This window comes from Electrophorus electricus, chromosome 26 (genome assembly GCF_041902795.1).
Source record: "Electrophorus electricus isolate QZ-2024a chromosome 26, ASM4190279v1, whole genome shotgun sequence".
Taxonomy (NCBI): Eukaryota; Metazoa; Chordata; class Actinopteri; order Gymnotiformes; family Gymnotidae; genus Electrophorus; species Electrophorus electricus.
The window spans coordinates 11,371,483-11,386,539 of record NC_137522.1 but is presented as its reverse complement, the minus strand read 5'-3'; the positions used below and the strand labels follow the sequence as shown (position 1 = coordinate 11,386,539).

The following is a 15,057-nucleotide window of genomic DNA, read 5'->3' as shown; positions in this document are numbered from 1 at the left end:
AATCTAATTTTTTTATCAGTAAAATGAGATAATCCAGCAACTCATACCTCATATTTCTTGTAGGTGACAGCAAACAAGTCATGTGCATATTACTTAAATTACTTAAGAGTGATGAGACTTGATATTTTGGCACTGAAATCACAAACAAGGCAGTTTAAATGTATATATTTTAAAAACACGTACAGAAATACAGATTACAAAATATAAAGGATGTAATAAGAAGGATCTGATATATGTAGCCGAGACATCATGCACATCCACATTTAGCATTTAACTTTTGGAACGGAAAACACCCATGAAACGGTCACTGAGACTATGTACAAAGAGAACGTGGCCTTCCACAACCCATTTCCACAAACATATGGAGCACATCAGAAAATCTATACAGTTACATGAGAGTTCTACATCTGTGAATAATGTCGCCTTTCGAAAACACTGTTGAAAATGTTCGGCCATACGCAGCAGGTAAAAAGTGCCAGCCGACAATGGCTTTCCATCTCGTCACAAGTACTTAAAATGCATATAAACAGCACTGTTTCTGATCTGAGTGACTGCAGGGTTTAAGCAAATCCTTTATCTAACTTTCTCACAAGCAGTTTTTTTTTTTTTTTTTTACTAAATCAAAATCTTTAAATAGTAAATCAATGCAGATGGCACTTACATTTGGCAGATCGTATATACTGTATCTATTTTTTATAGGCTACGCTCTATTACTCTAAAGATTTACCAACAAATATTCTGGTATAAGAGAACCACTTCCTCATTAATTTATCATAATGGTGGAAAGTTGGCAGATACATGAGAACCATAGCAACTGCTCAGCAGTCCTTTTAAGGCTTTTTGGGGAAGTTGAAGGAGGCTCCTTTAAAGGGGCTTTGCATTCATAAAGAAACTGCTGCTGAGATCGGAAACAATTCCATAAACAGCCCAGAATGGCCTGTTGAACTGCTAATACCATGCATGAGGAAAACTACTGTAGAACTATGGACAAAAAAAAAACAAAAAAACAACATACATTCTGGCTGCATCTCCCAATTTTATACAACAGAGCACAAAGACCGAGCCCTTTTTTTTTTTAAAGTTTGCATTGAGAAGTTACATATTTGCTCCAAAAAGTATTATCCCTCAACGTTATCAGTGCAAAACAGTGGAGAATTCACCCAGAAGAATTTCACATTAAGAAAAAATAGCCTTGATTACAGGGACTAGCCATCCTTAAAGAAAAAAAAAAACATGATAAAATCTATAGAGCTAAACAGTCAGTGTTCTCAGAGGGTAAAACAGTCCAAATTTAATGCCATATAGCCACTGGAAAAAGAGCGAAGCAACACACTAAGAAAAGATACAAAAAGAGAGACGCACACACACACACACACACACACACACACACACACACACACATACAGTAGCACATAAGCTGCCATATATATCAGTGACTCATGTTGTGATATATATCAGTGATTATGATAAGGATTTGGGATGTTGAACAACTCAAGATGCAGGAGCTAAGCTGAGCATCAGTGCTGACAAGAGTTTCAACTGATGAAGAAGAAGATCAAGCTTGCTACAATCATGACAATAAAAAACGAAACCCATGCCAAAGAAAAAAAAATCACACACAAAAATACAATAAAAAAAATTAGTTATTAAAAAAACCCAAAAACAACTATTAGGGTAAATTAGCAGTTACAATATGAAAAAATAAAAGAACATAACTGCTTTGGTCAAGCAATAGGTCATTTGGTGTGATGCACAACATCTCATATGGAGCCCCATACACTGTACTTTCAGAGGTGATCTACCACCAAGTATGTAAATGTGAGTGATATTCAATCAAATGAAACCACACTGTTTTGATCAAAGCATGCACTGCATCTGGCTGAAGAGTCCATAGTGTATCATGTGCAGCACATTTTTTTAATATAATGAAATCAGCCAGTCTTAGAAAGGCCCCTCACTGAAGATCCATTTGTTTTTGACATGCAGTCATCATAGCCTAGTGATAAGCTCTATGTACAGTATTTACCATACAAGTATTTGAGCAGAAAGCATTGGAATAATACACTTCAAAAAAGAAAACAGAACCCGACACTTTTTTTTAAAAGAAGATGATTATGAATGGTTTGAGGGCAAAGAAAATCTTAAAGAGTTTGTATCACAATTCAGTTTAAACGTGGCCTTGTCTGTAACACTGCACACTGTAAACTGCTGCTTGTCTTAGATTCTAGTAGTGGTTTTTGTATGACCTGTTTAAAATGCCTAATAAACCAACTACATCATCTGTGCACTGCTATTTTAAAAGCTTTACAGCTACAATATATAAACCATTTCACATAGTTTGACAAGATATATTTGAATTTCTAAATTGATAGATTTCTCTTGTTTGCATAGGAATCACACATCTGTACAGTTCACATTTCACAATTTGTTTTTTAAAGTCATAACCCTTACAAAGATTTGTAACACAACTGGCTTCACATTGAAGACCAAATATAATGCAGTCTGTAAGTAATTGGATGGAGGCAAAATACTTGCTTACTTTAGCTCTGTACTCCAGGATATTGGATCTGAACTGAATCCAAGGACCATGTGATTAAAGTGCATTTTGTCAGCTTTAACCCAAGGCTATTTATAGATATACTTGGAGAACTATAAAGTAATCACCACTATTTCAGACAAACAGAAGTAATGAGACTATTTGCTGGTCAGCTGTGTTTTGGGCAGCTCTGTGTCATTATTACTTTATGGATAAGAGAGCTAAGAAAATAAGCATTCTAAATGTAGCATGTCATTCTAGTCTCTTGATGTTTTTGCTACACATAAAGACCAAACATTTTGGTAACACTAAGCAGGCTATCATGAGACTAAAAAACAACCAGATGAAGTACAATAGCAAGAACCAATATTATGGTAGAACATGGAAGACCAGTAACTGAACAAGTCAAGAATCCTTTCAATCATGAGGAAAATTCTCTCAACAGATCAGGAACACTATCTATGATATAGTAAATAGCTTAAAGACTATAATATACAGAATAACACACCACCACAACCTCAGAGGATACACAAGAAGGTACAAAATCTCCCATTAGCCTTGAGAGTAAAAAGTTCTGCTTACAGTTTACTAAAAAGTGAAAAGGGACAGTCCCTCTCTGTGAACTGCTGATAGTGGAACCAGTTCACTCATCTTTGTTGGCAATGGGGCTTCTGGCTAGCAACGGCATGAATTCTGAAATGTCCAGAAGCATCTTAACTGCTTAGATCCCTCTATGCCTCAATGCTGTGGTTAGTGCTTTAGCTTGCCACAAGATGATGGTCCTGAAAAACTCCAGACAAGGGATTTAGCAAAAATACGATATCACTTGGCCAAGCGAATAACCTGAACCCATGCATGCATTTTACTTATTAACTTCTGAAGGCAGAAAGCCTCTGAAAAAAGCAGAAACTGAACTGGCTGAATTAAAGTTATGGCAAACCATCACCAGGGAGGATCCTGAGTGTCTCGTGATTTATATGGGATGCAAACTATATCGACTGCAAACTATTTTGCAAACAAATACTGCTGGTGACAATTTTGCTATAATTCTTAATTTGTCCAATAGTCTAATCAAATGTAAGCGGGAGTGGGTAGCAGGTGTATTCTATTAAAAAATGGATGTAAATATGGTTCAACAACTATAACCGTAAACATTCTTAAAACAGTGATGATATTCTGCACTTTAATCTCATAGTCATTGTATCACTTTAAACCCAATGCACCGTAGAGCCAAGACAAACATTTTGTGACTGTCCAATTACATATGAACTGCTTGGTATACAGCAAAGGCAAGACCAAGACTCTTGGATAAATTTAATTAAAACTGATATAACCATTCTTTTGCTAAAACAAAAATATATACTGTATAGATAAAATAAACTTTCCAAAAGGTCAAATTGAACTGACCCTAGAGCCATGATATTTTTTGTAAACAATACTGTCAATATTATTGTTCACAAACAATTAATGGCATACTTGTCATTTGCCACTAAAGATTTGGTACCAATGCATTTTTGTGCAGTGACCAAGTGCTTTAATTTCCAGGCTGCCAAAAGCAGAATTATAATGCTGAATTATGCCATGATTTCATATGGCATCAAACAGTGAATAACAGTATTTTTTCTTGTAATTTCATAGTGTACATAAATATAAAGATGTGATTCCTTAAAAATTTGCATTTGGGACACAACACATAAGATATCAAAGAACGTCAGACAAGACTAAAACAAATACACAAACATATACATATATATGATTGACAAGAACAACAATTGTGTAAACACCACCAAAAATAAGGAGCAGTACCCTCCCCACTCCCGTAGCAGCTCAGACGCCTGACGTCTGACCTTACAACAGATCCTCCACTTCACTTTGACATTTGACCTACACGTCATACAGTACTTAATTGAAAAAAATGCATTTATAAAAACAGAACACCGCCACCAACTGTGCATGGTCGGAAATCTTTTCGGATACGAGAATAAACATTAATGGGACGAGTAGGAAACTCGACGTCACGCCGACATCTTAAATACAGCATTTTATTTTTGTTCATAAGGCAAAATCAGGTCAGCTCACAGTGATGAGTTCAGCAGCTTTCTGAAGCTTCCCTTTAACCGTTCTGGCCCTGCATGATGACAGCCATTTTAACACAAATCAGGAGTCAACGGCCGCATGAACGTCTTCAACTTGCAACTAAACAAGCAACCTTGTTGACAAGGAACGCGCAGAGACTCGTAACTTCTACAGACACTTTTACAACACCGATACCAAAAAGATGGGCAAGGTGCTGTGACCAGCAATTCAATCTGTGAATTCACCGACAAACATGCAAAAACAATAATGCCAGCACATGGACCGTCACCTTGTGGTTTAGGTTTATATGAGAGAAATTAAAATGTTTTGTGGAGGGTTCCAAGTGTTATGGTTATTTTTACAGTCATAAAGTATATACAATAGTAAGCGATGCTCTCTTATACGCATAACAGTAGTACAGGGGGGAGTAGTACTCCTTAGTATTAAATAAAAGGTTCAATAAATAATAAAAAAAATCTAAATATACAGAAACTTCAACACAAAAAACACCCAAACCGCACACCAAGACACACACACTCCTATCAACAACCACACTCAAATGAACAATAAAAAAAACCACATGGCATTACATAACAAAAAAAAAAAAAAAAGAACAGACTGACAAAGAAATTTGGCAGTTCACATAATATGCTAAATATATGAAGATGAAACACATGAAACATACATAAATAAATAAACACAAAGAAATTCTGAATTCTGGTATGCAAAAATAAAGGTGAGTCTTTTGGAAAAAGGGGCATCAAAGAGGTTCAATATTTAGGTTCAGTAAGGTTCAATATAACCACATCACACGACTTTCTTTTCTTGAAAAACAGAACAAAAAACTTAAACACAAATGACACTAACAAGACAAATAAGAGTATAACAAACAAAACAAAACAGAAAAACCTAAAATAAATAAAGCAAAATCAATATATAGGCCTAAAGAGGGGTATAGCGCACACTTGTACAAAGGATGCGGTCTTGAACTAACCGCCTCACAACCTAGCGATGCCACTCCACCTCTGCGCTTGAGCTCCTGCCTCCCCTGGACGGCTTTGGCAGCATGCTATTGAAGGTGCCGTACAGGGGGAGGCGGTGGGGGGCAGGGTCCGCGGACTGGACAATGAACTGGGTGGCCATGCAGCTGCACAACAAAGCGCTCTCTCCGACCTCCTCCTCTTTAGGGGCGGGGCGGGGGCGGGTCCTTGTAGAGCCCGGTCACAGCCGGTCCATGCGGAATGTGTCCTCGGTGGCCGAGTCGGCGAGCACTATGTCCGGGTCATTGAGCATGTGCAGTCCATCGAGGGTCAGCGGGTCAATCTTCAGCTCGTCCAGTGGGAACTGTGAGTCAGCATCGAAACTGACGTCGCCCACGCCCGCCAGTGAGCTGCTCAGCTCCTTGGAGAGGCTGGGCGGGGACTCACCGGTCACTAACATTCGTCATTCAAACCAAACCAAACCAAACCAAACCAAACCAAAACAAAACAAAACAAAACAAAAAGAATATATAAAAGACAGAAATTACTCAAACCCAAACTGTGCGAACTGCATAAGAATGTAAACAGTGTGGCCAACAACATGCCCAAGTCCCTGGAAGGACATACAGGAGAAGATCATAGAAAAACATATACCTGTGAGAATAATGTTAGGAATGTTGCCATGGTTACTGTAGCCTAGTTGCTGGGTGTCCTGCAAGTTGCCGTGGCTTCCAGTCAGACCCATCATCGCTGCCTGCGTGTAGTTGAGTGTGGAGCACTGATTGTAATGGCTGTTAGAACTGCTTGGGTTCTCGATCATGTTCATGTTGAATTGCTCAAGCTAGGGAATAACAAATGGCATTGTAATGAAGATATTAGTATGTATCAAAATTTATGAATGCTATATTAAAACAGGCCAACTCCACAATAGTGCAATAACCCTCTGGAATACTAGACAGGGCTGAACATCTGCAGAAAAGCAAAAAAGCTCTCAGGTCACCTAGGGAGAGCCTTGAGAAAGGGTCCAAAGATTTGCTTCAGAAGCATACAGTACTGACCTGATGGGACAGAGCGTTGGTCTGTCTGGATGCCAGCTGGTGCTCATAAAACGCATCCCCAAAGATGCTGCCCACCACGGGAATGTGCTGCAAACACAGCGAGAGAGGCCTTGACTTACTCCACACAGACCGGAACGATAGCTGTCCTTTCAAATGTTTTTGCAAACAGCAGGACAAATATGTGCGAGACACTGACATACGCGGGAATGTCTAACACAAGACATCCACGCAAAGGATCTGAGAACATCTGTTAAAAAGCAGCGACACAATCTCGAAAGCGACGTGGCATAACGTTATTAAAACACACAGCTCTGACTTCAGACATTTGCCAAATGTAAACAACAGTTAAGGGTCAACAAAATTATTTGCTTCATTCAGGTGAGAACAATGCGAAATAACGAGGAAGAAAGATAAAAAGCTCTATTTAGAGGTAGATTTTAAAAGATTCATCTTGCATTTCCTGAGTACAAAACACAAAATATGGTCCTACACCACAAAATGGGACTAAAAAGCACTGTATTGATTGCACTGGGCCAGCGATTATAGGCAATGCATGATGTAGCTATCTTACTTGACACTCAACATTAAAGGTGCAGTAGTTAAGATTGCCTTAGGGACTTTTTGACTGAAATACAATAAATGATCCAACTTCAGTATGATGTAAACATAATAAAAGTGATTTAACTTTTAAGTCTTTATATTTTATTTATATAGCAACTTTTTGAAAGTCATAGGCAAGTGAAATTCTGGTCAAATTCATTAAAAAATAAGAAAAAAGTCAAATGTACTGTATGTACTGGATATTAACCAAATAGGAAAGACTCAGCATGTGGGATTAAACCTTAAATCAAAAGAGGGCCAAGCTAACACTGATAACAAAAACAGCAGACCCAACAAAATCCAGGGAAAATGTTAACCAGCGCACCTTTAATCTTACACTTACTGCACACATCTCATACTTTCGAGATTAAATTTTTCATAATTAATAGTAATACTTTTAGGTGTCAGCCTTTCTCAGGATATTTCTAGATAAATACAGTAGGGTCCAAAGTCTGAATCCACTAAAATTTAGCTGTAATTTTGTGGGATAGTTATAACAACTAGACCTCAAATTACTTGATAGTTCACTGCTGATTGACACTGTGACAGAATAATAGTTTCTGGGAACCTATGTCTGGGAATAATGGGAACAATTTAGCAGAAGTCCTTCAAAATAAAAAGTACTAACAGCTGGGGTGATAACACACAGACTAGCTAACTGAGTCAGTGTCAGGCATTAGTAGTAGATGATCACTGTTAACCTCACACCATGTTAAAATCCCTTTTGATTTAAAATACCAAGGAAAAGGTTTGAACAGGATATATTTGGATACACTTGGATTTTGTACATTTCTCTTAGAAAACAAAAGGTTTTCAGTAACCCATTCATTTAGTTTTTGACAAATGATGAAATCTGAAAATGTCTTCAGTGGACTCATATTTATGGACCCTACTGTAGTACTTTAAGTACATTTCAACATGACAAGTTATAGGTAAAGTCACCAATCATAAGTTGACACTTGACTGTCCCAGACATATTTATAAACCAACGAAAGCAAAGCACTTAGCTAAGCAACAGAAGGTATACAAAACAAGGCCAACTAACGGATCATATGGAATGACCCTCAAAGGCAAACAAGTAAGTACTCTTCTTTATGGCTACTCTTAATTAGGCTTATCTGAGGTCATTCCATATGCGAAATGGTTCCAAGTGTTATTAAAATGAACAGTGAGCATTACTACAGTTTTAATTTTAATTAATGAGAACAAATTTTCTGCTAACTGAATGAAAGACGACTGGCTATAGAGGGACGCACAATGTCATTCCTTTAACTGCAACCTCAGTGGGTAATGCTTTCAAAAATAACATACTTAAAATGTACACATGTCATTGTTATGCTGCATGCATAACTATATTATTATGCCTCTAAGTATATGTAATGATCTCAGGTGGCAAACTACACCTATTATGATGCAAGGGCATTAGTAACAGTCCTTATAGACTTTAGAATTCTACATTCTACTGTTAACATCCTGCTACCACATGTAACCAAGACAACTCCACAGAGGCATGACATCAAAGAAGTCATGTGCATCACAGGACAGAAAGCACAGCAGCAGGCAAAAGGAACCAAACATACTGCAAGCTGCATGATTCTGCACTTCCAACACATTCACTAAGGTTTGTTCAGGCAAACAGACAGGGATAAACAACATGCTACTGAGGTTAAAAAAAAAAAAAAAGTTAGTTTGATACTGGCTAACGTCAAGTCCCCTAAATCTGCTGGTCTCCCAACCCAATTCCACCCTCATCGTTTTCTGGGACGTAGACATCGGAACTGCGTGGAGTTAGAGGACTTAGTTCTTAAATCTATTATTGCAGCAAACACAGACTAGACAGGATGGGACTGCAAATCATCACAGAAAAATGAAAAGCCAATGCTTTGGTCTCAACTGGAGTGTACAGTTATGGCAGCAGACCTTGTCATTTGCAAACTGCCATACTAAACATTCCCACATCCCTGACTTTAGGCAGGCTGTCTGGTGTGCTGCTAACTTCTACCCACAGAACCATCGTCCAGAACCATACAACACACATCTACAAACACAACACGGTGTCGTTTTAAAGCCCACCCGTTCATTTCAGCTATTGTGCAGTGGTGGCTGAAGACACAATAAATGGTACTCATAAAAACAAACCACAGCGTCATCCACGCAATGAACGCAGGGGTGGGAATTCTGATGGAGCAAGGCGGAGAAGGGAGGACACGGATGCAGGGGTAGCAATGAGCGGCCAAAGCAGAACAGGCAGCGGGATGGCGGGGTAAGCAGGGTGGGGTCCGCCCTTACTTGCGGCGAGCCTCCAGGCGAGAAGCCCTGGTTGGAGACGGGGGAGGTCGGAGACTGGTTGGCCGGAGACCCAGTCTGACTGCGATACTGCTGGAAGGAAGAGGCCTTTCAGAATGACAACACAGCGTCCAAGTGTGGGCGCGCCCCCAAAGCAGGGCCGGTGTCCAGAGGTGCGCTGCCCACTCCCCGCATCGGTTGAGGCTGACCCTGGCGTGCTCTTAGCTCCTCTGGAGCACTCATGGGAACATTACATGCGTTCAGAAAGTGGGGAAAACAAAGCAAAACACCCCCCCCCACCCCATGGATGGATGCAATCGTCATCCCTTTCGTGCCGAAGGAGCGACCGAATTAGCAGCACGAAGTCAGCCGCGGCGGGTGACGAGGAGTGTCGGGCGGCACTCACCGAGCTGACGGGTGCGCTGGTGGCCGTCGGAGACTGGCTGGTGAGGGAGGCGGGGGTCGCGCCGGAGGTTACGGCGAGTGGCGGCAGCTGGATAAGGCGGATGCTCTGCGGTAGGGTCTGCTGCTGCTTCTGCAGGTCGCTCAGCAGACTGAGGAGGGAGTACTGTGACAGCTGCTGCTCCAGGGACATGCCGTCCACTGTGATCGGCTGAGGGACAGGCAGGCCAAGGAGACCGTTGCAGGGAGGAAAAGAAGGAAAGCTCCCTCCTAGGACATGCCCTATCCTTTAAAATGCCTGGCAGAACCGGTGCCCGCTGAGGCCTGACAAATTTTCCCTTACAAGTGTGCAGCCTCAGGCAAGGAAGCAAAATGATCTGCTAGTGCAGTAATATGATTTTACTAATAATAATTATGAAAAAAATTAGATGCGTTGCCGCTGGGTTAAATTCCTGACGTCACTGGGCTTCTACAATCCCCTTAAACTAGGAACGACATTCAGCCATTGTAACAACCCACACCACATGATGTACCAACAATTACCGCGTGTAGCTGTGTTTGCTGTGGTTTCAAATATCACAAATATCAAAGGGTTGTATTAATTCTGCTAAAAATGATATTCATCTTCTGTATCATTTCAAATAAATACAAAAATGAAATGCGGGCTATTTAGAAGCCATTAATAAATAGTCTAGGTCAGACAACAACCTTATTATCATGCATCCAGAACAATTCTTATTACCACAGCCCCACCCCTGAGAGACTCTGACCTCACCTGAGTGATGGGCATCTGAGACGAGAGGGTGGGAGAGAGGGTTGGGGACAGCTGCTGAGGGCACGCCGTCTGTGCCTGCTGGGCGTCGATGCTCAGTGCGAGGGTAGGCGGTGCGTGTTGGGTCGGCCCACTCAGTGCCGGGGGAGAGGCAGGCATGTGGCCGGCGGTGCTGATGCCCAGGTGGGTGAGGTTGGTGCTCAGGTTACCCGCACTGCCCGAGGCGCTGGCGGTGGGGAAGGCCACTGGGTCGTCTGGGTCTAGTGGTGTTGGCAGCGGAGGGGGGAACTGGATGTTGGTGAGGTCGGGCAGGGAGCCCCCTGTGTTGTGCGCGGCCGGCATCAAGGAGGTGGTCACCTCTTGGTCGGGCGATGGGAAAATGCTGCAAAAGTGGAACGTGAAAGAACAGAAATGTGAAAAAGTAGAATCGTGAAAAGTGCTCAGAGTGAACTGAAACATCCAGCCTTTTTTTGAGCTTAAGCATATTAACTATCCCTAAGTAGTTATTCCACAGTATAAGGCCAATAACCTTCTGCTGCTGGATCAAAATAACCCAAAACTATAATGTGATAATCTAGAAATGACTGAAAAGTAATAATAAACAGTATAGCATATGCTTACTTAATCCCTGGAACGTCATGGGATTTGGGACGTAGTGATGCCTTCTGGTCATCTTTTTCCATTTCTCCTTCAGGTTCCTCTGTGTCAGGGGGGGTGAGCAACAGGACTAGAAAAAAGGAAGAAAGTCAGAACTGGGTTTCCTCTATCTGGGGTGCCAGACAAGCAATAAAGCTGGACCACCGCTCCCATTACCTCGCTTTGGCTGCAATTCCTGGGAGCCTCCCACAAAAGAGTCCTGTGGAGCAGGATTCATGGCACTCTGATGCAAGGCGGAGTCTGAATTAGTCCTGCAATGGACGCATGACCGTAGTGAAAGTGTGACATTGTTGGGGGTGGGCTCTATTGAAGTTATACACTGGGTAACTTCTAATGCAGTGGGAAGCTTACCTCCTCCAGCTGGTGTCAGGGGGAGGTGAAAGATAAACAGAGCCATAAGGACAACTGTCAATGTATTTCTCTATGTTAAGGACAAAGCTGCACAACACCGCATCCATCCATGGTGTTCCAAGCACCTGATCGTCTGTCTGACATAACCTCTATTTATTTCAGGGTACCGATGTCAATAGCAATATGTAGCCATTAAACTCCGACGTATCAAACACAATGGTGTGCCCCAGACCAACTAAAATATAAGAAAATGCACAATATAGCGGGCACTGTTATTATTATTAAGTATTTTACTATTATGTAAAAATACAGCACAGATACATTAAATGTTGGGAAATGACAGGAAATTTGGGCAATTAACAAGCAATTCGTTTCACTCTCCAGGAGAGAATGTCTTTGGTAAGGTGGCTAGGTTAGCTCCTTCTGTAATGCCTGTAAAAAAACTTAATTTATAGTGGATCAATTTGTCTTGCCCTCATTTGTTTTTATGTTTATTATTTCTAGTACTGATATGTAGACTAAATAACCCTGACCTCTTTAGTTATTGAGTAAATAGTGCTGCCCAGATGTGCTATTACATTTCCAATGCTGCAATTACAGAATTTAAGGCAATACCATTATTTAATCAACTGATATATACATAGATAATAATAATAATAATAATAATAATAATAATAATTTCATATTATTATTATTAACTTAAAATTTATTAGACTGAAGACTTAAACCTCAATGAATATTAATAAACAAAGAAAGAAACAAATAAGTAAACAAACAGGTCTGATGGTTCTAGCATTCAGATCTAGAAGAAATTTAAGACAGTATACATTAATCCCAAAACATGTAAAATGCAGTTCTGAGGCTAACATGTGCTGTTCAGAAATCCATCCCAGCACCCTAAAATGGACTCAAGGAAGAGATTAAGTGTGACTTCAGCATTATGAAAAGGATATCTGACGCCCGTGTTTGTCCACAGACAGAGGCCGGCGATGTGGGGATGTGATCCGGTTCCTATCACGATACACGCGGTCCACTAAGCCGTGGTGCCGGCTCGTTCGGCTGGTGTCCAAAACAGTAGTCTGCAAAGAAGTCTGATAAGTTTATGGAGTCTATCTGACCAGGCGGCCTGGTTACAGGTTCATCAATACTGAATATGACCATCCTCGATTTCCATTCGTTTCAGTGGCAAGTGTATCTGGCCAATAAAACAAAAACAAACAAACAAACACAAAAAAAAAAGTGCAGCTTTTCTAATCGAAGATGGACTGGCGATGTGCAAGCATAAAGGCAATGAGATCATCAGATCTTTCTGTTCATTGTTGTGCTAATGTGTCACAAATGAAAAGCAATGATAAAGGTAGTGATGACACCCGCACTTATCTAATCTATCATGATGCTCAGAACCAATGGCTGTCACAGCTGGGACGTAAGCAAACAGCTCCCCTACACGGGTCCAGCGGTGGGTGGGGTTTTGGCATGAATTATATGGCATATAACAATTAAAATGCCCTTTAAAACAGGTTGCTGCCATAAAAGGTAATAGATGAGAGAGACGTAAACAACAATAGAGCCTTAAATTTGAATAAGGAAAGAGAGAAGAGACACATGTTTAAAATAAGCATAATCCTTATATAGAATTATTTGCATGTTAATTTTGTATGTAAAAGTAGTCAATATGTAGTGAGATCAGCAATGCATAAATTAGAAGATGGTGGTAGAGCAATAGTGTTTAAAAAAATACACTTCAAAAGTTTCATTTTGACTTGCCTGATCTTAAACTGATGTAGTTTTCTCAGATTAAATTAAATCAATGTGTAAAATTTGTGTTGTGTTACAGATTGCACTATAAAATAAATTAAGTTAAAACTATTTTCTAGGTTAGGTTTACCAGTGTAGTACTGTACTACCAATTAAGTCAAGTCAAAACTATTTTGATATGTGTGGGGTCACAGTTCTCAGAAACAGTTCTCAGAATGGACTAACATGAACATCTCTCCAGTTATAAGTGGGTTAACTAAATCTCATCCATAGAGAATCACAACCCACAAAAACAGTGACAAAACAAAAAGAGTTCAACTGATATAGTTTCTAAGAGCTCACCTGAAAAGGCAGGTCAATGTTGCTATTTCCAATCTGATTGACATTGGGCAGTGAACCTCCATAGCACTGACCACGATTCTGGCCTAGCTGCAAATACTGGGTCTTCTGTAACTGCAGCTGTGCAAAATAAAAGTGCATGAATGAGTGACAGAGTGAATGGCCGCATGAATGCATGAATGCATGAATCTTAACTGAAATACCATTGTGGTGAAATATAAAAAAAACGGATGCATAACTAGAAAATCAAATTAGTATTAATGCCTGTCTATGAAGTTGTTAGATTCAACTTACAGGCAGAAACGGGAAACCATACGCTAACGGTTTGGCTGTGTTACAGCCACTCACTCTGGCGTACACGACTAATCGCAAATAAAGCATTCCTGGATTTAGGCGAGGATAAAGAACAGATTAAGACATTGGCCTTGCCAAGGAAGGATATGGCAACCTACATTACTGTTTTAACTGTAACCTAAAAGAAAACAAGTTCGGCTTCAATTGAACAATGGTTGTCTACGTGAGTAGACTACAACACAGTGAGTGAAAATGTTGGACAATTTTAACGAATAAAAATAAACAGCAATGATGAGCAGTCAGTGTGCGAGAACGCATGCTAGGAGTATCGGTGCAGATGTGCATCACATCTGTAGCCAGCCCATTTTGTCGAGGTGGCTCGCGGTTCTCTGCATCCTGACATTTCTGTATTCGTTGCTCTTACCGGCAAAGCACGTTTATCGGAACAGGACGCATATCGTTAGGGTTCCGTTTTACGTGTTGAATCGCGGACGCAGATCGACAGGAAGGTCGTTCAGTCGCGCATATGTTAGTCTCCAGCTTATGATGGCTCTCATAGTGTAGCCAGAGCTGCTACCACCAGCTAGCGAGCCTGTCCTGTAGGCTAGCTGCATGAACATGGGATGCACCTCAGCCATAACATCATGAAAAAACTTGACACGTACCCGCGCGGCTCGAGTAATGCTCAGATCTTTCATAACTTCTTCAAACGCCGCAGTCTCCTCTGCCTGCTTTTGATTGTGCAAAGCGATTTTCTCGCTAAATTTTCGCGGATTGTTTGAGGTCGCCATCTTCCGTTCTTCTCCAAAACAGACCTTTGCGCCAGACGTAAGTGGCGCGGTGGCGTCGTCACTACGAAGAGAGTTATGGGCTTTGAAGTCCGTCTACGAACAGCCCATTCATAAAACACGACAAAAACGTAACGCTCTAGCACCAACACATTGTAAG

General features: G+C 40.7%; 1 protein-coding gene across 4 annotated transcripts; it reads right to left on the bottom strand.

Moving 5' to 3' along the window:
• Nucleotides 1-149: 149 nt before the first annotated feature.
• Nucleotides 150-15,016, bottom strand: crtc1b (CREB regulated transcription coactivator 1b). Of its 4 annotated transcripts, none has more exons than XM_081708187.1 (12): nucleotides 14,775-15,016; nucleotides 13,819-13,935; nucleotides 12,672-12,809; nucleotides 11,719-11,780; nucleotides 11,524-11,618; nucleotides 11,332-11,437; nucleotides 10,714-11,092; nucleotides 9,943-10,149; nucleotides 9,540-9,626; nucleotides 6,651-6,737; nucleotides 6,247-6,433; nucleotides 150-6,045 (listed from the first exon to the last, which is right to left on the bottom strand). In XM_081708187.1, exons 1-12 carry the CDS (start codon nucleotides 14,898-14,900, stop codon nucleotides 5,834-5,836), a joined length of 1,803 nt encoding a protein of 600 aa, XP_081564313.1. In that variant the 5' UTR covers nucleotides 14,901-15,016; the 3' UTR covers nucleotides 150-5,833. The 4 variants fall into 4 exon arrangements, with proteins under 4 accessions (XP_081564313.1, XP_026873195.1, XP_081564314.1 ...); XM_027017394.3 differs by having other exon boundaries at nucleotides 12,672-12,797; nucleotides 14,775-15,014; XM_081708188.1 differs by lacking the exon at nucleotides 9,540-9,626 and having other exon boundaries at nucleotides 14,775-15,015.
• Nucleotides 15,017-15,057: the final 41 nt, after the last annotated feature.

Excerpts from the sequence above, each read along its gene's own strand:
- crtc1b (XM_081708187.1), bottom strand. The coding sequence starts at position 14,900 with ATGGCGACCTCAAACAATCCGCGAAAATTTAGCGAGAAAATCGCTTTG. Across the intron at positions 11,619-11,718 it reads CCTGACACCAGCTGGAGGAG|GACTAATTCAGACTCCGCCT; the intron begins GTAAGCTTCCCA and ends CGTCCATTGCAG. Across the intron at positions 9,627-9,942 it reads CCAGCGCACCCGTCAGCTCG|TATCGCAGTCAGACTGGGTC; the intron begins GTGAGTGCCGCC and ends TCCTTCCAGCAG.